Raw genomic sequence first — 24,217 nt, forward strand, 5'->3', positions numbered from 1 at the left:
TTGCTCCTTCGCTATCACAGATGCTGGCACTAGTCTTAAAAAGCACATCAGGTGGGTCACCTGCTACTAGTGCAGGCCTGAATGCATCAGGATCAGGAAATTGAGGAGAGAGACTCTTGGGATGCATCCTCAAACACCCAAGACAACCAACAACAATTACGTAAAAGCCTCAGGATGACGACAATTAAGAAATCCCTTAAACATAATGCACAGAGAATTCAGAGAAAGTGAGAACAAGGCAGAACACAGCAGGCTGCAGGCATGTCAGAAGCCCTCCAAAGCAAAAATGTCTTGACCGTTTATTGAAACACCACAGGGCAAGTAGTTTCCAAATGCACCATGGTCCCAGTGCCCTTCTTTGGCAGTAGTCTCTTCTTCCCGGCTTTCTCGGGCACCGCCATCTTAGATCATGTGCAATCCAAGAGGGCAGCATCCAAGAAAGCCAGAAGAAGCCACCAGGGACATTCCATGGCACCCTTGTGAGTTTGCTCTTTGGGAACCGCTATCATAAGAGAAGGCGCCAAATAGATCTCCCAGGGTATGCAGCGGCTATGGGTCTCATTTTCTGAGGTTCGACAAATGAATTACCGCCCTCTTGATGAGGTCAATTTCACTTTCTAAATTAGTTTTTGCAAGTCTCAAAACTTTCATCCAGTTTCTCAGACTGTCCAGTAAGTGAACATTTCCATGTTTATCCTGTATACTTAAGATGGTCAATAGACTAGGTCACTTTCATTTCTTACCACTCCTGGTTTCCATTTTGTTGATCTTGATTTTTTTTTTTTAAAATCTCTGCCCAAGTATGTGCACATGAAATACAGACGCATACCCACCCCTGCCTAAAGTATTTGAAGAAGGTCCAATGAGGCTAAACATAGTCCACAAATGCCCATTTTGAAAGTGAAAGTTTGAGGTGCCACATGGCTCCTTGTTTTGTTGCTAATTAACATTGGTGTGTCTCATACATTGCAGTCAGCTGTTCATGATGAAGGATGCATGAACAGATGAACAGGGAAAATCCAGAGAGCAGAACAAGTGGGAGAAGGAGGGTTCTTCTAGACACAAAAAATTATTGAAACCATGGCATACAAATATGGGGAGAAAATACTGTGCAGGAGAAGGGTTAAGTGAGCTGGGCCCTGTCACAAGAGAACAGCCCCTGCCTTCAAGTTTAGTGCCAGCAGCTGGCTGAAGGATATTATTACAGTACTTACATACTGCCTTTCTCATAGACTGACTGCATCAGTCAGTGCACTGCCTTCAGGCTTCCACAACAACCTTGCGTGGTGGCCAATAGTTGCCACCAGTTTTTGATGCTTAATGAATCTGAGTGTTGCTTTTTCAAAAATTTTCAGCATGTCCCCCAGCCTCTCTCCACCCCTGGCTATCAGCATTCCCCCTGCTCTCTGTGCCTCTCCTCGTTCAATTTGTGTGCTCAGAGCATCTCCATACAAGAAACTCACATGTCAAATTGTAGAGCGATCTGGATGAGCATAAAATATATCCCATTATATTCTGCCTATTTTCAATGCATTGCAACACAAAATGAGGGGGGGGGGAATTCCTGCAGCAGTGAGCGACCACAATTTTTGTTCCATTTCTTTTCCAGAGGACACAACAGTACAATGGAATTAAATCGCATTCAACCAACCAGAAGTCTTTTTTTCCTTTCTTTAAAGCACTTGTACGGGGAGACTTGAGAAAGAGAGGCGCTTCAAAAGTAGATTTTCTGTTTTCACCAAGGCACATAAAAGTAACATGCAAGCAGGACTTCATTAATCATGTAATACCTGCCTCAAAAGTATTTGAAAAACTCGAGGCAATAGAGGCCTCCCACTGGGATCCTTTTGATAGAACTGTCGGCTTTGCTTTCACTTTGATTGCTCCATCTCAGACATGGGCCAGAAGCCTCAACCAGAAGTACTAAAACAACCCACTAAAGTATATGATGCAGATTCACTGTCTTTTTTTTTTTTAAACAACTAGCTTGCCGCTGGGAACAAGTTGCAGCCCCACTAACATTCAGTGCTAGGGAAGTCCAAACCCGGTACCAAGAAAATACAAAACTCTGCATCAAAGAAATAACACTAATAAATCATGACATGCTTCGCACAAAGGTTAAGGAATGCACATTTGTTCACTGTTTTATCTGTGGGCATTTTAAACGTTGCTTAGCTCTTCAAAAACAGCCCAAGAGGATGCACAACATGTACGTTATTCATTAGCGAAAAAGACAACAGAATTTAAATATTTAGAACAGTGGTTCTCACACATTTAGCACCGGGACCCACTTTTTAGAATAAGAATTTGTCAGGACCCACCAGAAGTGATGTCATGACCGGGAGTGACATCATCAAGCAGGAACATTTTTAACAATCCTAGGCTGCAATACTACCCACACTTACCCAGGAGTAAGTCCCATTGACTTTGAGTAAGTCATTGTTAAAGGAATATACATAGTAGCTCGTTAAAAGAACAGGACTGTAACATTTCCCCAAATGCAGTCACATAACATGGTAGCATCAAGTCTAATATATTAAAACTAAAATACTGAAATGAATGGGGACCAACCTGAAATTGGCCACCTAGTAGGTCCCGACCCACAGTTTGAGAAACACTGATTTAGAACATATAAAGCATGAATCTTGCAAGAGGAGCCACAACATAAATTGACTTTTGGGGGACCGGGGGTGCACAGGAGCAGGAGGAACTGGCATACGATATCAGTTGACAGCTTTTTCCAGGAGATAATGTGCAAGTCAACTTCTAGGATGCAAATACCTATTGCAATGAAGTTTTCTGAATTCCCAGGACTTGAATCCGACAAAGGACCATTGTATAGCAAAAGTCCGTCTGAAACATCGGTAATGAACTCGAGGGAGAGGGAACTCTCAAAACAAGGCCTGATGGGGCGGAGCCAGGCATAGCCATTTCCATAGAAACTGCGTCTTGTCTGCTGACAATCAGGTCCGTGAAATGAAGCAGAACACTGGCATCTGAAGCAAAGAAACAAAGCACAGTGAATAAAACCAGGTCGGAATTTTTTTTATTTAAACCAAGCATGTTACATAGCGAAGAGCAGGGCCTTATAAATGGTTTATGACAGTGGCCTTCAACCTTTTCTGTGCTGCAGATCCACCGCTGATCCTGCTTCCATCCCAGGATCCGATCTGCCCAACCTCCCATCACCACTCAAGCCCATTTCCCCCACTTCTTGTGTCTTCACAACAACTCTGTGGGGTAGCGGCCTGTGCAGAGCCAGCAATAGGAGCTGAGGGGCAAGACAGCGAGAAGAGGCTGTGCAGGATTGTATCAAGATTGTAATTGTACCAATTGCTGGATTGGATCCGAGCCCTCTCTTGCACATGTGGATAATCGTGTTAAATAAGTGAGAGTAAAGCTTGAGCCAGTTTTGTTCCTGTAAGAGGAGGGCTCTGAAAGATTGCTACAACCTCCAAAAGAGGCTTCATGACCCCTTGGAGTCGCATCCCATGGGTTGAAGAACACTGGTCTATGTATCACTTTCTTTAACACCACTGTAGTTGCACATCTTGACATATATTACGGTCAGGAAACACAAGAAAAGAAGAGCTTGTGAAACATGGTCTGTCTCACCTGTAGCCGTTCAGCATGTCAATGCAAGTCCCTCCATTGAAACATGGGTTGTTAGAGTAGGAGCTACATGACCGATGAACTCTGTCTCTAGCTGCACACGTACAGACGGCGTTGACGCTGGTTGTTATGGAGACAAGTGACACACTTCCTGTGTCCATCACAGTGGGGATGTCACTCACCGTGATGTAGTTGGTACAGCTGCCTCCGCCACTACAGTCTGTCCTATGGCATTCATCCACTTCAATCTGAGAAACATTAACTCCTAAAGCCAACTGGATCTGAGAGGAAAATATAGTTTGGCCAAGAGCCAGTAGATTCCTTAGCAAAGAGCTTTCAACTTCTCCATCAGCTTTCTACATTGATACACTCATCTACGTTGCAGATGGTTTTAATTACAAATTGCTTCTTTAGCACCTAACCGAGAATTTAAGGGGGGGGGGAGGGACACGAAATCCCAAAAAGTTTCCTTTCTTTCTCTAAACCCCACATGGTTAATCATGAACTGCTGTGCATGCCAAACAAGCCTACTACTTATTCTCCAAAGACTGCAGAGATTCAAGATGCTTCCCTTAGCCTATATCAGGGGTGTCATTTCATATAGAGGGCTGAATAGTATTCATGATGCCTGCTGAGGAACAAAAGTGATGTCATTAGGCAGGAAGTGATGTCATTAAACAGGTCATGACCAAAAATAAGCACTTTTTCTCACCTGGGAACTCATTAGCTGCAAATGATAGAAGAGAAAATATACATATCTTGATCATATTCAAGATATGGGAGAGCTCAATTTTCAAGTGGGCTTCCCTTTTAGCAGTAACACTTCAGTATGTGCTCAGCAGCTGAGAGCCAGATAAAAAGCTTCCTCGCGCCACAGATGGCCCCCGGGCCTTATGTTTGACACCCCTGGCCTATATGGTCTACTGCAGTGGTTCCCAAACCTTTTAGCATTGGAATCCACCTAAATAAAGTTTCACCTTAACAGCCACTCAAACCTCTGTGGCTACAATGGTGATTGGACAACAATGCTCCCCCCAAGTAGCAGGTTGTTTAACCTTGATGCACATAGCCTAATCTGCCCTGTCAGTTTTGAGATCCACCAAAAATTGGGTCATAATGCATGTAGCCTAATCTGCCCTGTCAGTTTTGAGATCCACCAAAAATTGGGTCATGACCCACTGGTGGGCCACAGACCCACAGTTTGGGAGCCGCTGGTCTACTGCATAAGAACATGAGCAGAAGCAATGCACTGCAGAATAAAATCAAGAACCATCCAAATGTTTATACTGCACCATATGTGCAATATATTGCACCATATGTGCACATGGCACTTTACAAAGAACAAGACAGATGTCTGCCAGAGCAGCTTCCAATCTAGATACTGGCAAAAAGGAGACAACTGGGGAAGGGGAGGGAAATGGAGAAATGGGTGAATAGGGAAAGCATATGTGGCTTATTCTGAGTACACATACCTAGGCTCAATAGCAGTAGGGTATGGCAGCTAAGGTGTAATGCCAAAGATGGTTATAAGAAGGGATTTGATAGGAGGCATCATGCAGGTATTCCAGGAGGCAGTTTTAAGCACAAGGGGCAGCGAAGCAGAAAAGGTGGCATCGTTTGAGGGAGCAAGACACTTTTGAACAGCAGGAGATATCCACTTCATTCTTCCGGTTCACATCTTGGCTGCTACAAAAATATTGTCATTGTCAGTCTGTTGTAGTTAACTAGCAATGCTGTTTGTGAGCCAGTATACTCAACTGGGGGGGGGGGGGAGTGCTTATTCTTGTTTTCCAACAGAGGCCCATCATATGTCTCTGAAGGTTCACAAGCAAGGCATGAAAGTGATCATACTCAACAGCTGTTTACACGTGGGGCCTACGGAGATGGGGGAGGCAGCAAGAAATAGGGACTTCTCAGTAGTGGCACCAACTTTATGGAATTCCCACCCTCTCAGTTCATGACATGCTCCCTCCTTGGAGGCGGTCCAGCAGGGCCTAAAGAAGTTTCTTTCTAGGTTAGCCTTCTGAGTCTGGGGTTTTTATCCTTGTTTTGGGGGCTTTTATGTGATATTTTTAAGGTTGTTTTTAAGGAGTTTTTAATGTCTATATTGTTTTTAATGTGTTTTTAGGCCTGTAAGCAGCTTTGAATGTCCTCCAGGGGAAATAAAGTGGGATATAAATAAATAAAATAAAGTAAAAATAATGCTCAATTTATGGAGTTCAAGAACTGTGACAAACTATCAGAAACCCACAGATAACTATACTAGTTTATTAGTAGCACTGCAAGTCAACGATAACAAAACTATCACAGCAACGTTTTTGTAGCAGACAAGACATGGGCCACTTATCCTTTCCCTGGACCTCTGGTTTGGAGGCAACCCAGCTGTTCCTAAAAGAAGTGAACGTTTTCCCAAGTATAAACATGGTTGCACTGTTCTAGTAGAATAACATCAAGGCCAGATTCTTAATGCTTTTTCCCCAGTTTACAGAAATTGTGCTTTACGGCAAGTGGAAAAAACATGGACGTGCATTCTCAAATACACTTCCCCAGACCAGTTTCAGCTGGTCACTGCAGTGTGCATGCAGCTAGGAGCAAAGTGCACTGTAGACAATCCCTTGCTAAGTGGGTAAGCTGAAGGTGATTCCAGGAAAACAGCTAATAGCAGAAATTGAGGGTGGTCTACTCAGAAGTCTCACTAAGCCCCAGATAAATGGGTGTAGGATTGCAGTCTCAGTCACACTTGGCAAAGGAAGGAAAAGCCTCATGGCAGCCTTTAGCAGCATGTTCTTGAAGAGCGTTCCCTCCCCAGGCCAAATATGGTGCCATTCTCTCTCTAATGGCTGCAACAACCACGGGTGCCTTAGATAGACCTGGGCATCCCTCATGCCCTAAAACGACCTTTGCTCTTGCACACAAGGCTACAACCTTTTTTGCCCCCCAACATTTCACTAACTTCAAAATGAACTTCTCTAAAGTAAATGAATTGTATTTTGCACCCTCAATGTACATGGCACACAGTCAATGTCAGATCAGCCTAATACCAAGGGCAAGGACGCAGCCTCACCTTATCTTTAAAGGCTGCCATTTGCCCCTGCAATTTCTCAGGCCTGTAATAGGAAGAGTTGTTCTGAACGGCAAACCTCACATCTGCCTGCTTCTCATCCACATTCATCACACTGAAAACAAGGACATCGTCAGGGTGGACCAAGAGGATTCCAGCAAGTAGGTCTTTAAATTTGTCCCGTCTGCTTTCTTCAGGCTCATCCCTCCTTATGAAGTCTTCAGCAGTCATGTCTGATCCAGGAGAGTGGGTTAAAAACAAAACCAGCTGTATTAATGCAAGAGCCTTGAAACATGTCATCAGCTACATCTATCCCAAGCTGACAAAGGGCCGTTTCACACATGAAACAGTAGCAAACCCATGTTTTCCTATTATGCATATACTCAGCAGCGAGTGACAGCAAATTCTGACTCCCTGTCAAATTCCCCTGCATGATTCATCTGATCATATTGACATGGCACATTTTAGGGGGAGGTATACAGTGGGCCCTCTTTATCTGAAGGATCTGGTTGGCAACCTTCAGTCTGGAAAGACTATGGTATAAGCCTACAGCACCCGGTATTCCCAGGCGGTCTCCCTTCCAAGTACTAACCAGGCCTGACCCTGCTTAGCTTCCGAGATCAGACAAGATCAGGCATCTGCTGGGTAACAGTTGCTGCAGCGTTCACGGATTTCAACACTCAGATTGTGACTGGAGGGCCTCATAGGACCGATTCTGTGCCTGCAAACACCTCCTCCAGATGCAGTGGCGTCACTAGGGTTTGTCAGCCCATGCAGGAGGCTAGCGCATCACCCCCAGGATGGACCTCCTCCCATGCAGAGGGCAGGGCAATGCCCCAGGAGGTAGGCGTGAAGATGCACCATTGTCCTGACCCTGCTGGCCTTTTGGCTACAACTTTTGATATTTCAACACTGTTTGTCTCGTTGCATTCTGCTTCAAATTCCACACTGAATGATATATAACATGATGGCATTATTCAAAAAACCAATTTTTAAAATTTTGGCCAGTAATGGTGTCACCCCTGTGCATGTCACCTGGTGTGGCCCTCACTCCCCGCACCCTCCTAGCAACACCACTGATCTAGAAGGTGCTCAGAGGCCACTCCAGCCACAGACTTGGCACCTGCAGATACTGAAATCCGTGGAAGCCGATTCTGTGCCTGCAAACACCTCCTCCTGGATGCAATTGGAAGGCATGTCTGGTCACATCCAGGGAGGTCCCCTGCAGGCCCTCTGGAATTATTACTAATTTTCTGCGGAATTAATTGTCCGCAGGGGAGTTGTGGAATGGATTGGATCCCTCACAGACACAGAGGGCCCACTGTATGCTTAAATAATCTCAGAGCCAAACCATATGTTACTGAGAGCTGGGTTTAAAGCAAGTGGATTAGAGGTGATCCTTGTAAGGCCCATGAGCGGTCTGGCTCAGAATGGCACACAATAAGAAAGGACTGGCTACTTCCTCCTCACGGCTGCTGTGGCAGCCAAAATCCCCACCAAAGCAGTGATCTGGCCACAAAGCACTCCTGGAGGAACAAATGGCCACTTTTTAAACTAAAAAAAATCCCAAAAACAAACAGTGTGGGAAGGAGGAGGAGGAGAGAAGCTCCCCACATGGCAAGTCACACTTCTACACCAAATCAGGCTCCATGGCTGTACAGGAGCTCAGAAGTAACAATTCTGGTTCCTGTTTTAAACTTGTCTCTAGTTTGGCCCTCGGGAGTACACCTAACGTGTCAAATGGCCCTACACTATCAAAATGTCTACAGCACCTCCCAGCAATACTAAAGAACTTGCACAAGGCTTGATTGAGTTGTGAGTCACAGGAACAAAATCTCTTAACTACAATTCTAAACATTTCAGGTTGGCTTTTTCGCCATGGAACCGCAATGAAGTTCAACTGATGGAGAACACTAACCTGCCAGGCGTATGGTGGCTGAATTTCGAATGGCTTCATTTTCTATTTCTTTGACATGTATCTGCACAGATGCTACAACATCAGGCCAGATTCCATCTGACACCCTGACTTTTAGTTCATATGTTCCCTGAGGTGCATTATCCACCATTATCAGAGAGCCAGTTCTTTGATTCAGTCTGAAAGATCTAGAAACATAACACATACCCCACATCAATAAAAGCATCAAGAACTACACTCTTGACCTCAAAGAGGACTGTCTTTTAACTCATGCTAAGCACTGAAACATTTTTTGGGCTACAACGTACAGCTTTCTTTAACACAAAAAAGATTAAATCTAAAAGACATTATCTTTGTAGCTAACATTACAGTTTACGCAGCTTATTAAAAGATGATTCTGATGTAATTGTCTTCTCTACAAGAATCACTTCTGTAGAGAAGAATCATATGAAAATACATCCCAAAGTTAACCAATATGATCCAGTAGAAACAAAAGCTGCACCTCAGATATGGAGAATTTGCTTTGAACCTTGGACTATTACAAGCAATCTCTGACATTTCCAGATAAGGCTAACATCCCTAGCCTGCTAACTCCAAAGCATGAACTTGGGTGTTTTAAGAATACACACTTGTCATTTGCATTTTAACAGTCTGCTTTGGGAAACATGGCAGTACACTCAACTGCTACGTAAAACTTGGAGCCATCGTAAGACTGGGAGAGGGTCAAAGTTGAGAATATAAGACCCCCTCCTTCCTCCTTGATCAGACACAGCCCATTCATGAGGCTGACTGAGGTGGGGGGCACCCACATCTGTCCACCCACCTCTACTGCTGTTCCTCCTCTTGCTTTCTGCCTCAAAATGGAAAAGAGGAACAGATTGAAAGAGGAAGCGTAGAGGAGAGGAGCATGGTTGGCTAGGGCAGCGGTTCCCAAACTTACTGAGGTCATGGAGCCCCCACAGTCTCTTCTTCCTGGCTCAGCTGGGCAGTGCCATCTTGGACCTCACAAAATCTCATGAGATGCAAGATGGTGGTGCCTGGGAGAGCAGGTAGGAGGGGCTACCCAAAGATTGGCTTGCCAGGGCTAGGGCACTGAAGGCTCTGTATTCCACTCCTCTTAAAAACTAGGGAGCAGGAGAAGATGCGATAGCAGTGGCTGGTGCACTGCCAGGCAAAGAGGGTGGAATCTGAGCTGACTTAGGCCAGCCCAAACTTGGTATTTAGTATCATCCCATCCACTGAAAGGCAGGGTGGCAAAAATGGGGCAGCACCAGCGAAACAAACTGATCGTTACAACTGTAACCTACAATATAGTGCGAAATGCAAACACGAAAGATTTGCCATCTCTGTACCAAACAATAATCCCAGTTTTATACATATATAACACACATAAAGAAGCGTAAGAAAATAATTACAGATGCATAAATATTAAATATTACTCAGTTTGACATAAATACAATCCTCACTTGTGCATCTTTCCTTCAGAGACAAATGTTTTATTGTCCCAGTCATCCTGATCGGGTGCAAATACTTCCCCAAGCACTGTTCTTGACCATTTTTCTGTTGAGATAAATTATAATAAATCTGCATTAATTTTGTTTTATTTTTCCCCCCCAAAGAGCTTCACATTCCACAGCATTTATTGATGCATTTATCATGTTTATTGCTGCTTGGCTTTCATGAAGGTTATGATCCAAGACATTTCAAGTAATGTAATAGCACAGAGTCTGATCTTTCATGTAAGTGCCGCTAGAATGCGAGGCCACAAATAGTGTTGTGTAGGAGTGTGCACACTGATGTTCTGCTTTCTTGAATACTGCTGTACCCAGCTAACCCACAACTCTGCTCCATGGAAAGTTTTCTTCTGCAGCATGAATAAATGATTTCCTTGTTAAAAAAACTAGGTTTCTAGTTTTGCATCATTTATTCTGCCCTTCACCACAGCTAGCAAAACTAAATAACTATTCAGAGCATAGATCAATATGGTAGTGTTTTGCAAGTCAGTGGTTCAATCCTTGGATCCTCAATCCTTAAATGCACATCTACTTATAGCTCAATCCTATGCACGTCTTACTCAGCCCCATCAAGTTCAGTGGGACATACTGCTAGGTTCATGTATGCAGGATGATGGCCTTTAAAAGCATCTCAAATATCAGATGCTGGGAAAGATGTCTACCTGAGTACTTGGAGAGCTGCTGCCATTTGAAGTAGGCAATATTGGGCCAAGGTGGACCAATGGGGTATAAGGCAGATCCACATGTACATAAGGTCCATTTCCCAATCCACGAGAATTCACCCACTCTCCTGCCATTCCCCCCTCTTTGTATGGGAATATTTCTTTGAAAAACAGAAGGCAACAACAAATGACACAGGCATGCCTTGCTACAGATAGCTAGCAATGCTCTTGGGCATACCTGAAAGCTTCCTTTCCAGACAGGGAGCATGGGATTTGAAGTTTTCTGTGTCTTCGAATTCCACTGGAAATCCTATACTTCCCAGCTGGAAATGGGTAGCATCATTTCCAGTTCAAAGAGCTTGGTTAGACCCTCTCCCACCTTTAGAACACTCCTGGCTAATGCTGGTCACTCCTTCCCCCTTCCATCAAGCATTTTTGTTTGGGAAGGATGAGATTAGCAGGGGTGGATGGATGGCCAAAGCTATGCCAATAGTTTACATGATATTTACCTGGGTGTGTGTAAACATAGATTTCCTTATGGCCAGCTTCATGATTGTTATCATTTTCATCACCAATCGTTATAGTCAAGACGTTTGTAGAACTCATCGGTGGAGTCCCACTGTCGGTTATAATGATGGGCAGATGGAATACTTTCTGCTTCTCTCTGTCAAAAGACCGCAGAGCGGTGACCACTGCAGTGTTATTTCCATTGTCGGTAAGAGAAAAATCTAAAGCGTTCTGATAATCTGACGGCAAGGAAAACATAAAAGGGGGCCCATTCTCATTGCTGTCTGGGTCAAAAGCCCAAATTAAGTTAGATGCAGGGTTCATGGAAACCAGCTGAGGTCCAGGTGTATTTTCCCAGACCACAGGCATATAGGACGCTTCAAACCTTGGCCCGTTGTCATTGATGTCTAACAAGTCAACCAATATTGTAACACTTCCTGTTCTGGCAGGAAGTCCTTGATCAGAAGCCTGTATGACCAAAGCATACTCCGGAGTGACCTCCCGGTCCAATACTTTTGCCACAGTCACATGACCATCTTGGTCAATGGCAAACTGCTCAAAGGGATCTGAATCCAACCGGATGGAATACTCAATGTTCCCATTCAGACCAGAATCCTCATCGGCGGCTGTTACTGTGATGACGGTTGTACCCACAGGCGTGTTTTCAAAGAAAGGGCTCATCTGGATCAACGGAGAACTGAAAACAGGGCTGTGGTCATTACGGTCTTCCACCTCAATCAAGCAAGAGGCTACACTGGAAAAATCTAGATCTTCCACTTTGATCGTCAGGTTGAACCACCTTTCATGAATCTGCTCGTAATCCAGGGGCTTTTTCAGCCTGAGAATAGCACGCTGACCTTCTTGATGGTTTTCAATGTAAAACTTCTGTTCCAGATCCCCCCCAATAATGCTGAAGGTTAAAAGAGCATTTTCTCCGCTGTCTCCATCAGTTGCCAACATTTCCAGAACCTCCGAGTTGACAGTGGTAGTTTCAGGAATTACAGCCTGACAAATTTCTTGCATGAAACTAGGGATATGATCATTTACATCAGCAACCCAGATTGTAGCAGTCCCTGTGCCCGTCAATCCTCCCCCATCTTTTGCTTCAACAATAAGGAAATATTTTTCCGTCTTTTCTCTATCCAACAACCCACCTGCTACATAGATGTGGCCAGTAGCGGGGCTGATTTTGAACAAGTCCACATCAAAGTCATTTTTCGCATTCTCAGTTATGCGGTAAGTCAAAATGGCATTGAGGCCCACATTTGGGTCATCCAAGTCTACAGCTGACATCTCCATGACAAAAGTGTCCTCAGGAGAATTTTCAAAGACACTCCCATTGCAGTCACTGGGCATGCAGGTGAACACAGGGGCATTGTCATTTATATCCCAAACATTTATAATTACATCTGCAAATCCAGTAAGCCCTTCCCCTCCTTCATCAGTGGCCAACACAACAAATCTCCAAAGGGCTCGCTCTTCCCGATCTAACATCTTCTGGGAATAAATGCTGCCCGTGTTCTCATCTATTGCAAACACGTCATCCGCACCATGACCATGCAAGGAATATCTCAGGTCACCTCCATCCAGGCTACTGTCAGGATCATTTGCAACAACCTACGGAGGATGAAGTGAAAAATTCATACATCTAGTAACAACAAATCATAATATAACAGCATAGTATGTCAGCATTGTAGGACCAACAGACATAAGCAGCTCGCAGCAGCCCCAACAACCAGCACAGTTCCAAACCAATGACACTGGATTAAACAGGTTGCTGGCATCAACAGCTAACCTGTGCACCTTCCTCTGTCGCCATACAGCTTCCGGCACGCAGACAAGATCTCCCCCATGTCCCCAATCACAATTCAGTGATAGGGACCTGGCACCATAGGCTTGGATCAGCCTCAGGACAGCTGAACTAGAACCATGAGACCCTTCTGTTCCCCAGGGCTAAGCAACAGAGGATAAAATGGAAGCCAGCAATGTATAGCAAGGGAAGCAGAAGGTCCTTCCCTCGCTATGGCCTGCTGCATCAATAGCAACAGAAGCAAGGAGTGTGGTTTCACCTAACTGGCCCTTGCACTGCCAAGTCATGCCAGCTACATGCCAGATAAGGATACCCAAATGTACCTGAAGAACGAAGACTGGAAGACCATCAAGTTCTTCAATCACACTTCCATAGTATTCACTGAGTGCGAAAACTGGAGCTTCATCATTTTTATTCACAACATTGATGAGGACAATGGTGTAGTCCTCCCACTTCCCATCAGAAGCCAAGAAATGAAGCTCATATAATTGTGTTTTTTCATAGTCCAGTGGTTGAGCAATGAAGATGACTCCAGTTTCTGGTTCAACACCAAATACTGCTCCTGTGTTTCCAGCGGTTATCTGGTACCTTAACTTCGCATTGGTTCCTGCAAATGGAGAGGAGTGGGAGCAAGGAAGAGAAAGGATTGATTCACAGTGGACCACTTTAGATGTCCTCCCCACAACAATATGTGATGATGCAGCACAGGGTGTCAAATATAAGGCCTGAGGGCCAAATGTGACCTCCAGAAGCAATTTATCGGGCCCTCATAATTTGGCTCTCCCAGCTTGATAATTAGGCTCTCTCATATCTTGAAAATATGAACAAGATTTTCACATTTTCTCTTCTGTCATTTGCAACTAATGAAATTTTATATGAGAACATATAAAAGTGGTTATTTCTAGCCACTGACTAATGATGTCACTTTCTGCTTAATTATGTCACTTCTGGCCCTCAGCAGACACCATGAATTCTAACTTTGGCCCTCTGTATGAAATGAGTTTGACACCCCAATGTAGCATGATGGTAAAGATTCACCCCAGTCCCACCTTTCTGATAAATTCCTAGAATGACTCATCATAATGTTTATGAACATTTCTAGAGCAGTGATTTTTCATCTCACAGCACACTGACAAGGTGATAAAATTGTCAAGGAACACTATCAGTTTTTGGACAATTGACAAGACACACAGATAGGGAGTTCATATCCCCCAATGGCCCTACTAATAAACGACCCTCCCCTAAACTCCCACAGTACACCTGCAGAACATTCATGGCACACTGGTTGAAAATCACTGTTCTGGAGGTTCAAGAGAAAAGGGTCTATAACAGAATCTTGATGCAGTGCAGTTCCTATGATAAAAAATTCACTTTGCAATTTTCCAGACTCCCCCCTCCCCCCACCACTTATTCTTGATTACAATTGCAACTGCTGCACACTTCAAGGAAGAAATGGAGAAACTATGTGCTGTCACAACTAGCAAAGCAGATTTCTGTTTGTAAATCTTACATCAATTCTGGATCAATAGCTGGGCCATGTTCTTTTAACCCAGAACTCTTCAAACCCTGGCCCATGGGCTGGATCTGAGGTTTGGAAAAGCCCTCCCCCCATGAGTGGTGCTTCTGTTTCATTGAACCAATTTGGGGAGATAGTTGTATGCCACTTTGAACTTTGGGGGGGGGGGACATATATAAATACCTTAATAAATAGTGAATAAAAATAATGTGCTTATCTTTATTAACTACCCACATTGCCACACAAAATCTTCTCCTATAAGCAATACTAATAAGTAAAATATGTTCTATCAAGTGCTCAACTTATACCACACATATATTACCTTAGAAGTAAACCTTACACACCCACCCTATGAAGCAGACCAGAATCAATATACCTATATTCTGAACGGTCAACATTTGCTATGGTCACTTGACTAAGGAGAAATTTGAACAGAGATACACTTACACACTAGTCTCTCTCAAAAGGTCTTGTTTTGTTGGGCACAACCCTAAACAGCCGTGGACTTGGCATCCGCAAATATTAAAATCCCGTGGATAAGGATTTGTCCAAGCCTGTGCAAAAGGAAGGCCCACTGTATGTTCCAAGTAAACATGCCTAGAAATGCCCTATTTGAATGAATCACTACATGAAATCTTGAGAATCCTGCCTGGTCAGGACAAGCATCTTCATTATCCCACATTCACTCCTCTGCTTCTATTGCTCCTATAACAGAGACTATTTTGGCACAGTTCCCCAACCTTAGCTGTGCTTATGCAAGGTCTGCCTGAATAAAAAAAAAAGTTGCTTGGTATAAGCCTCGCAGGCCCTATATAAAGAAAATGATCACAACCTTTCAAGCTCAAGAGAAACCTTTCCAAAAAAAATGTTCCGAGACAGCCAAGACGTCTCCCTTCTCTGCCTCTAGAACAGTCTCCACGCTCCCTGAAAAATTAACTCAATATTTCAGGTGCCGCCTGTGGACATTCTGAAACTTTACCTTCATCTTCATCATTAGCGCTGACGGTAAGAACAGAGGATCCCACATCTTGGTCCTCGTCCACATTAACTTCATAGACATTCTTGGCGAAGACAGGTTTGTTGTCGTTCACATCGCTGATAAAAACGCGCACGTAGGCCGTGTCTAGAGATGGGGAACAAGAGATTAAAATCCTCAGCTGTGCCACTTCTGTCAGCTGCAATTCTTTTAGCTGTCTAGCCGCACGTTAAATGAAGACGAATAACACAGACAATACAGAAGCAAACCCTCAGGGTTGTGGACAATTTATAATACCACCATTACTCAAAAAGCACTTGGATATCAAATGAATGTCACATCCAATTTGTTTAAGCAGATAACACGTGCATAACCCACGCCTAATATGACAGTTGTATATTTTCGTAGTAACTTTCCTGTCCCAAAGCCTGGAGTTCCCCCAAATTAACTCCTTCCTTTTAAAAACATGGCTAAGTCAACTGATAATCAGATTTCCTTTTATTATTTAAGGCTTGACCTTTTCTCCAGCAGTTTTTCATTACTGACTGAGACATTATTGTATAAGAAGGAGAGGTCTGAGTAGTCGTCATCCCCTCACTGGTTGGCTGTGCCATATGCAAGTCTTACAGTTATATGGCTCCATCAACACAAAAAGAAATACTATTTATACATTACATATATACCTCTCTCACTTTTAAAAGTTAACATCAGCTGACACAAAGTCCATCAGCACCCTACAGGGACAGACCTGCTAAGGCAGCAATTTTCAACCACTGTGCTGTAGCACATTGGTGTGCCATGAGTGGTCCACAGGTATGCCACAAGAGTTTGTGGGTGGGTCAGTTAGTTATTAGTAGGGCCACTGGGGGATGTGAGCACTCCAGTGGCAGTGCAGTGCGCCTTGTCCATTGTAAAAAAAACAAAACTGATGGTATGCCTTGACAATTTTAGCACCTTATCAGTGTGCCATGAGATGAAAATGGTTGAAAATCATTGCGCTATGTCAGGGGTATCCAAACACCGGCCCAGGTGCCAGATGCAGTCCACAACAAACCTCTGTCTGGCCCACGGCAAGCCTCTGGCCCCCTGTAAGCCTTGGGCCAAATCAACCAAATGTGACCAGAGCTGTACTCCAGTTGTGCCTGGAGGGTGTTCTGAGGGCTTGGGAGGTCATGCGCTTCGCCTTAGAATGCCTTCTAAAGGCCTAAAAACATCACTTCCTGGTTTTCCTGAAACGTTCTTGCCCATCTGAAGCCTTAGGCTTTCTGAGACTTTCTAATGTACTTATTTAAATTTTATATTTAAAATTTATTTATTTATTTGGCCCTCGACACCATGCCAAATATTTGATGTGGCCCTCTGGCCTAAAAGTTTAGAGACCCCTGTGCAATGGCTTCAGCAGTTCAGCTGCTTCAACTGCAAGTTAATTCCCCTGAGCCCAGATGTTGCAAGAATTAATGTTATTTCCAAGAGCAGGCACTAATCTTAATATCTGGTAACAATTAAAACATAAAAACCATAGCATCAAAATAAATTTTTTTAAGTCCTGATGCCAGTGAGCCATGACTGGGTTTTTTCCTCTTACCAGAATTTGGCTGTCCATACTTTCCTGGACGAGCTGACTCAGAGCTATCGATAGATTTGACTTCTAAGAGGTAGGATGCCTTCTTTTCCCTATCAAACACAGAGGCAGTATAGATTGAACCTGTTTTGGAGTCCAAGTGGAAAAAGGTATTGTCCCCGCTGCGGTCAGGTAGCATCGAGTAAGTGATCTGAAAGGTTGAGAAGAGAGATGAGGCTACAACAAAACCCAGGCGAATTTTTGTCTTTCCACAGGATGATCACAGAATTGGCAAACTATAGATGGCATTCTTCCTTTATTTCAAATCAAAAAGTAGGATAGCAGACAGACCTATTAACTTCCGCATATACAGAAGTGATACCAAGAACTGTACCTTTTGCAAGTCTTGAACCAAGGTTGGTATCCACTATCAGAATCCCCAAGGACAATCACTGGAGGCTCAGCAGACTCGAGCATCAACCCAAGCCAGTATGAATGCAATCGACTCTCACAAGCATGTCACACAATACACTTTTAGGTGCACGTGTAAAAATGTAATGTGTGAATGCAACACATGCATCTATCATACAGACAGATTCACCAGAGAGCTGTGACTGGCTGTAGTTCCTACATGACAGTATTGAAACACTTTATACCACTGTTCCTCAAACTGTGGGTCAGAACACACTTGGTGAATCGTGACCCAATTTCTGTTGGGTCCCAGAGTCTCCAATGAAAACAAGGTGATGAAAATATCAGATAACCAATTCCTTCAAGCCCCAAATCAGAAATCAAATAGCTGCTAAGTGCCCTGCAAAGATCCAAGCTCCTGCAGTTTGCAAGATAGCTGCTAATTTCCCTGCAAATAGCTGACCTCCTGCAGTTTGCAAGCATATGTAAATATAGGGAGATAAATGTTTGAGCATCTTTTTCTGGCTTTTTTTCCCCAAGACCATCAATGATAGGTAGTGGGGGCAGGTAAAGGTTGGGTAACATAACTAAGACCCTCATTAGCCTTGAGGCTATTCATTAGGCTACCTCATTACAGGAAATGGATCGAGTTTTATTGCAAAGAAATAAATAAATAACTTGTAAATACGGTGGGCCCTCAGTATCTGCAGGGATGGGGGGTTCTGTTCCTGGAACCCCTGTGGACGCTAAACACCACAGAAGATGAAATCCGCAGGTTTGGACACCTGAAATCCTCAGATTGCAATGTTTGGAGGACCTTCCAAGTTCTATGGAAGGCTGAAAACTGGTTTTCGGCTGAAAACTGGAAGCTGCAACTTTGGACTTCTGGAGGTCCTAGAAGGTAAGGTCTTCTGAGACCTGTGGAGGATGCTTGCAGTCTCCAAAGGTCTAAGAACACCTTCCGGAGGTGATGGGAGCATCCAGAGGGTATAGGTTGGACGCACCCCGTGGGTTTGGAACCTGTGGATAGTTGAAACACAGGTAAGGAGGATCACCTGTAAATAAATAAAAATATTTATTCTAGATCACCTTTTTAAAACTTTTGTAAAGCAAGGTGGGTCCCTATAGAGTGTCATTTTAAAATGTGGGTTCCAGTGCTAAAAAGTTTGGCAACCACTGCTTTGTACTTCAATTCGTAATACTACTACACAGACAGGTCCTTTATATACACGGTTTCCACTCTGATCAAATGTGGATGTTTTGCTACTCTGTTTAGCTTACCTCACCATTCCGACCAAGGTCCAGATCAGTGGCAGAAACTTGGAGAACCAAAGTCCCAATCTCTGCTCCTTCCATTACAGAGGCTTCATAAACAGAGGAGGTGAAGAAAGGAACGTTGTCATTGACATCTGAAAGGGGTTTTAAAATTCAAATGATCATTTATTTACAGAGTGCCATCAATATACAGCAAACAAAAGGGAAAGATCCCTCTTCTGAGGGGCTCATAATCTAGAGCAGTGATTTTCAACCTTTTCCATCTCACGGCACACTGACAAGGCAATAAAATGGTCAAGGCATACCACCAGATTTTTGACAATTGACAAGGCACACTTTGCTGCCAGTGGGGGCTCACATCTCCCATTGGCTCTATTAATAAATGACCTTCCCACAAATTCCTGTGGCACACCTGTGGACCACTCGCGGCACACCAGTGTGCCACGGCACAGCGGTTGAAAATGGATGATCTAGAGAACAAAGGAGATAACGAAAAGGGGAGAGGGTGGAATGGTAGCAGGGTAAATTACTAAGAATATTTGCACACAGTTTTTCTAGAAAAAGATCACAAAGCAGTTTAATAAGAAATGGTTCCCTGTCCTCCCAAAACGCACACATCCTAAAAGGCTGCAAAAGTGCCAGTAAACCGCCACTAGAAAAGATGCTATGCTAGAATGAATGGTAAAAGAAGAATGTGTCATGATTGCACCTACATGTATTTTGATTTAACTGCAGCAGAGAACAGGAGACTAAAGAGTTGTGCCAAATGCTGCACAGAACAAGATGAATTATTTTCAAATACTTAAGAACACTAATTTCATCACACTTAGAGTGTTGCGCATGTATGCGTATGTAGACCAGTCTTTCCCAAAGTGTGCATCACAATGCTTTCGGGCAGTGTTTCTCAAACTGTGGGTCAGGACCCACTAGGCGGGTCGCGAGACAATTTCAGGTGGGTCCCCATTCATTTCAATATTTTATTTTTAATTTATTAGACTTGATGCTACCATGATATGTGACTGCATTTGGGGCAATGTTATAGACCTGTACTTTTAACAAACTACTATGTATAATCTTTTAACAATGACAGTAAAGGAAACTTACTCCTGGGTAAGTGTGGGTAGGATTGCAGCCTAGGATAGTTAAAAATTTTCCTGCTTGATGATGTCATTTCTGGTCATGACATCACTTCTGGTGGGTCCCGATAGATTCTCATTCTGTCCCGGTGGGTCCCGGTGCTAAATGTGTGAGAACCACTGCTTTAGGGCATCACAACACACTCACCGGGACACAGCAGGATGTCCCTGGTGGCTCCTCCAACCTGTTGTCGCAGGCACCGTCATCTTGAATCTCGCAAAATCTCACAATAGTCAAAATAGCAGTGCCCAAATCTCATGAGATTTGGGAGTCGACATCTGGGGTGTTGCAAAATCCCAGATTTGGATGCTGCAATCTTGGCTCTGGTGAGATTTTGTGAGATCCAAGCTGGCAGTGCCTGGCTGAGAGAGGAAGAAGAGGCTGTGGGGGCACCCGCCATGACCCGGGTAGGTTTGGGAACCAGTGGTATAGACCAGGGGTACCCAAACCCCGGCCCTGGGGCCACTTGCAGCCCTTGAGGACTCCCAATGTGGTCCTCAGGGAGCCCCGAGTCTCCAATGAGCCTCTGGCCCTCTGGAGACTTGCTGGAGCCCACACTGACATGACGCAAGTGCTATCAGCGTGAGGGCGACTGTTTGACCACTCATGGGAGCTGTGGGACGAGAGCTCCCTCCACAGCTTGCTGCTTCACATCTGTGATGCAGCAGTGGCAGCAAAGGAAAGGCCAGCCTTGCTTTGTGCAAGGCCTTTTATAGGCCTTGAGTTATTGCAAGACCTTCATTCATTCATGTAAGTTCCATCTCTAATATATTCATTTATGTAAATTTATTCAAATTTTAAATGTAAATTAATTATTTTCTTCTCCGACACAGTGTCAGAAAGATGATGTGGCCCTCCTGCCAAAAACTTTGGACACCCCTGGTACAGACCAATTAAGTGGACTTAAAAAGACAGGTAACAACATTCTCTTAGATAAAAAACAGTAAGTCTAACACATTCCAAACAGGTATGCTTGATCTTGGGGGTGCAAATCAGACATCAGACTGAAACGGATTCTCTGAATTAAGCAATATGTTTTGGACCGGTATGCTTCTTCCCTGACTTTTGATTTTTAACAACATAACCCACCTGTCACATTAACGTAGACAGTGGCAAATGCTGCTAGAGGTACCGCGGCAACGTTCTGGGCCCGAACCCTCAACAAAAAGTTCTTGGTGGTTTCATAATCCAGAGGCTCAGCTACGAGGATGGAGGCAGACCCATCATCTCTGTTTGGAGTCAAGTAGAATCGGATTGGCATGTTGGTCTCTGGAACATGGCCCTCTTCTAGATTATAAGTTACACGTGGGTCGCCAAGGGGGGATGTTGCTTTAATTGTCTGTGCAGTTCAAAATGTTCATAGAGTCAGACGTAGTTTTTGTGCATGCACCAAAAAAAACAACCCAACATTATTTTCCAAAAAATATTGTGTTTATTATTGTCAACCACAGCTATTAAGTTTGACATGTCTCTTCACGGTAAATCAAATCAGCATAAATGAAATATCAGAGTACAAAAGCAACCCTTGCTACTGTTAAGACAAATAGTACATCTCATCCAGCACTGTCAGCCTCGCATAAGGGTGAAGCTGTAACAGAAACATACTTTGCATGCAGGTTTAATCCCTGGCATCTTCAGGGTAGCTAGAGCAGGAGAAGGTGACATTCTGAAACCCTGGAGGATTGCTGTCACTCAGTGCATACGATACTGAACTATACAGGCCAGCAGAAGTGGCTCCTTCCAGTGTCATGAATGACAGCAGAACTTTAAACCAGCTCTTCCTAGCTTCTGGGCACAAAACTGTGTGGTCTGTCAAATGCAGAGCATGCACTAGATCAAAAATCTATAGCCTCACAGCAGCTGAACATTCAGTGCTACACTCCAAACATTTTGTGTAGATATTGGAAACCATGGCCTGTCCATTAGGCTGAATGATGTGGTTACTTCAGATGACCATCTCCATTCACCCACCAACACTGGTCCTCTTTTTCCTCCCTAGATTTGAAAAAGGGAAGTATGGAGGAGAGGAGAATGGCAGGCTAGAGCATCTCTGACACTCTGGCCTGCCACTCTCATCTCTTCCACACTTCCTGTTCTTCTCTATTTCCTGCTTCCTTTTCAGAGAGTGAGAGAAGGAGGAGCAGCAGTGGTGACACCACTGTGTAAGTAAGGGCAACACTTTGCACACTACATTAGGCCCCAAGAGGACTTGGAGCTTCTGGAGTTGGAAAGGAGAAGAAGTCCATCTTCTCCAATGGGGGATAGTATAAAAAAGCAATGGATTTAAACTCGTACCAAGAGTGACCAACTCATGCAAAACATTCAGAACAACTTCCTCCTTAAATTTAGTTCTCCTACTTCTCCAACGGAACCAGTTAACTCAGGAAGTTGTGACAGCTTTTTGCTGCTGCAGCTAATTCTCAATATTTGCAGAACATAAAGAAGCAGCATTTTAGTAGACAGCTAAAGCCACAGTAGAGGTATACATCACTCAACAACTGGGATATGTTCTCCAGAACCTGCTGTTAAGCCATTTTGCAAACCTACCTTGTGTTGTGTTGGTGGTGACATTAGCAGGCCCAAAGGCTTCTCTTGGATTGTGCTGGTTCTCAACAAGACTCAGAATGGCCAGCAGAAGCAACCTGAAACTACTTCTAGTTTTCAAAAGCAAACCAGAAGTAGCTTTCCAAAAACCAGAAGTAGGTTCTGGAGGCTTCTGTGGGCCATTCTGAGGCCCAGTGCAACCCGGAGGAGGCATCTGGGGACTCCTCTAATGACACCAACACATAAAACCAAAAGGCAATGTGTTTCAACTACTGAACAGTAAACAAACGATGGCCCATCGTATACACAGTTCATCGTTGGTCAGAACATTGCTAAGCGATGCACACCTGCAGCGACTACACAGCTATGTACAAATCTTTCCACCCACCTCCCTCCAGAAAATCCCAACTTACCACAACTGAAGTATCTCTTGTTGTGTTTTCGGGAACGACAACTTCATAACTGTCCCTTTCCCACTGAGGTGGCTGGTTTTCCGCACTGGTGACGGTGACTCTAAGTTCAGCCTTGCTGCTCCTGTTCCCTCCGTCCATCGCTACAATATCTTCAGTTATAAAAGACCTCTGAAAAAGGGGAAAGGATTGCTGCAGGAGGGAATCATTTTTCATAGACAAAAACTGCAGGCTCTGGATTTGCCAACATAAAGGATATCGCACTTTGCTTCCACTCTCTGCCTTAAAAGGGAACCTTATGTGCAGATCCAAATATCTGGCTGGGTGGTTGGGTTTTTTGTTTGGTTTTGTTTGTACTTTTGCAGGGAAAGGAGTTCTGCTTTCCTCCTTCCAGTAGATTTTTTTTCTGTTTCAGATCTTTGTTTGCTTCTAACATGGTATAAAGTGGTACGAAGCACCTTCTCCATCTCAGAAGGGCCTGCGCCAAGAAGGAGCAAGGTGAGTGGACAGGGAAGAGGATCACTGCTGCCCTTCCATAGTTTTTTGGGGCACTGACAGTGAAGGTCCACCTCCCTACTCACTCACCCCATTGGTCCCTTTACCTCATGCGTCACCTCATTGTGACACTGAACATTGTGTCCACCTCATTGGACACTGAACGGTGTCCAGTTCTGGTCGCCGCATCTCAAAAAAGACATAGTGGAAATGGAAAAGGTGCAAAAGAGAGCGACTAAGATGATTACGGGGCTGGGGCACCTTCCTTATGAGGAAAGGCTACGGCGTTTGGGCCTCTTCAGCCCAGAAAAGAGACACTTGAGGGGGGACATGATTGAGACATACAAAATTATGCAGGGAATGGACAGAGTGGATAGGGAGATGCTCTTTACACTCTCACATAATACCAGAACCAGGGGACATCCACTAAAATTGAGTGTTGGGCGGGTTAGGACAGACAAAAGAAAATATTTCTTTACTCAGCATGTGGTCGGTCTGTGGAACTCCTTGCCACAGGATGTGGTGCTGGCGTCAAGCCTAGACACCTTTAAAAGGGGATTGGACAAGTTTCTGGAGGAAAAATCCATTATGGGATACAAGCCATGATGTGTATGCGCAACCTCCTGATTTTAGAAATGGGTTATGTCAGAATGCCAGATGCAGGGGAGAGCACCAGGATGAGGTCTCTTGTTATCTGGTGTGCTCCCTGGGGCATTTGGTGGGCCGCTGTGAGATACAGGAAGCTGGACTAGATGGGCCTATGGCCTGATCCAGTGGGGCTGTTCTTATGTTCTTATGTTCTTATTACTCA

General features: G+C 44.2%; 1 protein-coding gene across 1 annotated transcript in view; it reads right to left on the reverse strand.

Moving 5' to 3' along the window:
* Window positions 1–24,217, reverse strand: part of LOC136660657 (neural-cadherin-like) — a 91,756-nt gene that overhangs the window by 16,095 nt on the left and 51,444 nt on the right. Inside the window, exons 12-23 of the mRNA XM_066637965.1 lie at window positions 22,915–23,082; window positions 21,047–21,296; window positions 18,827–18,954; window positions 17,159–17,345; window positions 15,577–15,720; window positions 13,405–13,688; window positions 11,274–12,888; window positions 10,055–10,148; window positions 8,592–8,776; window positions 6,677–6,906; window positions 3,616–3,893; window positions 2,782–2,996 (exon numbers count right to left, since the gene is read on the reverse strand). Of these exons, the coding sequence (XP_066494062.1) occupies window positions 2,782–2,996; window positions 3,616–3,893; window positions 6,677–6,906; window positions 8,592–8,776; window positions 10,055–10,148; window positions 11,274–12,888; window positions 13,405–13,688; window positions 15,577–15,720; window positions 17,159–17,345; window positions 18,827–18,954; window positions 21,047–21,296; window positions 22,915–23,082 (3,778 nt within the window). The remainder of the gene's footprint in view (window positions 1–2,781; window positions 2,997–3,615; window positions 3,894–6,676; window positions 6,907–8,591; window positions 8,777–10,054; window positions 10,149–11,273; window positions 12,889–13,404; window positions 13,689–15,576; window positions 15,721–17,158; window positions 17,346–18,826; window positions 18,955–21,046; window positions 21,297–22,914; window positions 23,083–24,217) is intronic.

The sequence above is a fragment of the Tiliqua scincoides genome, chromosome 9 (assembly GCF_035046505.1).
Source record: "Tiliqua scincoides isolate rTilSci1 chromosome 9, rTilSci1.hap2, whole genome shotgun sequence".
Lineage (NCBI taxonomy): Eukaryota > Metazoa > Chordata > Lepidosauria > Squamata > Scincidae > Tiliqua > Tiliqua scincoides.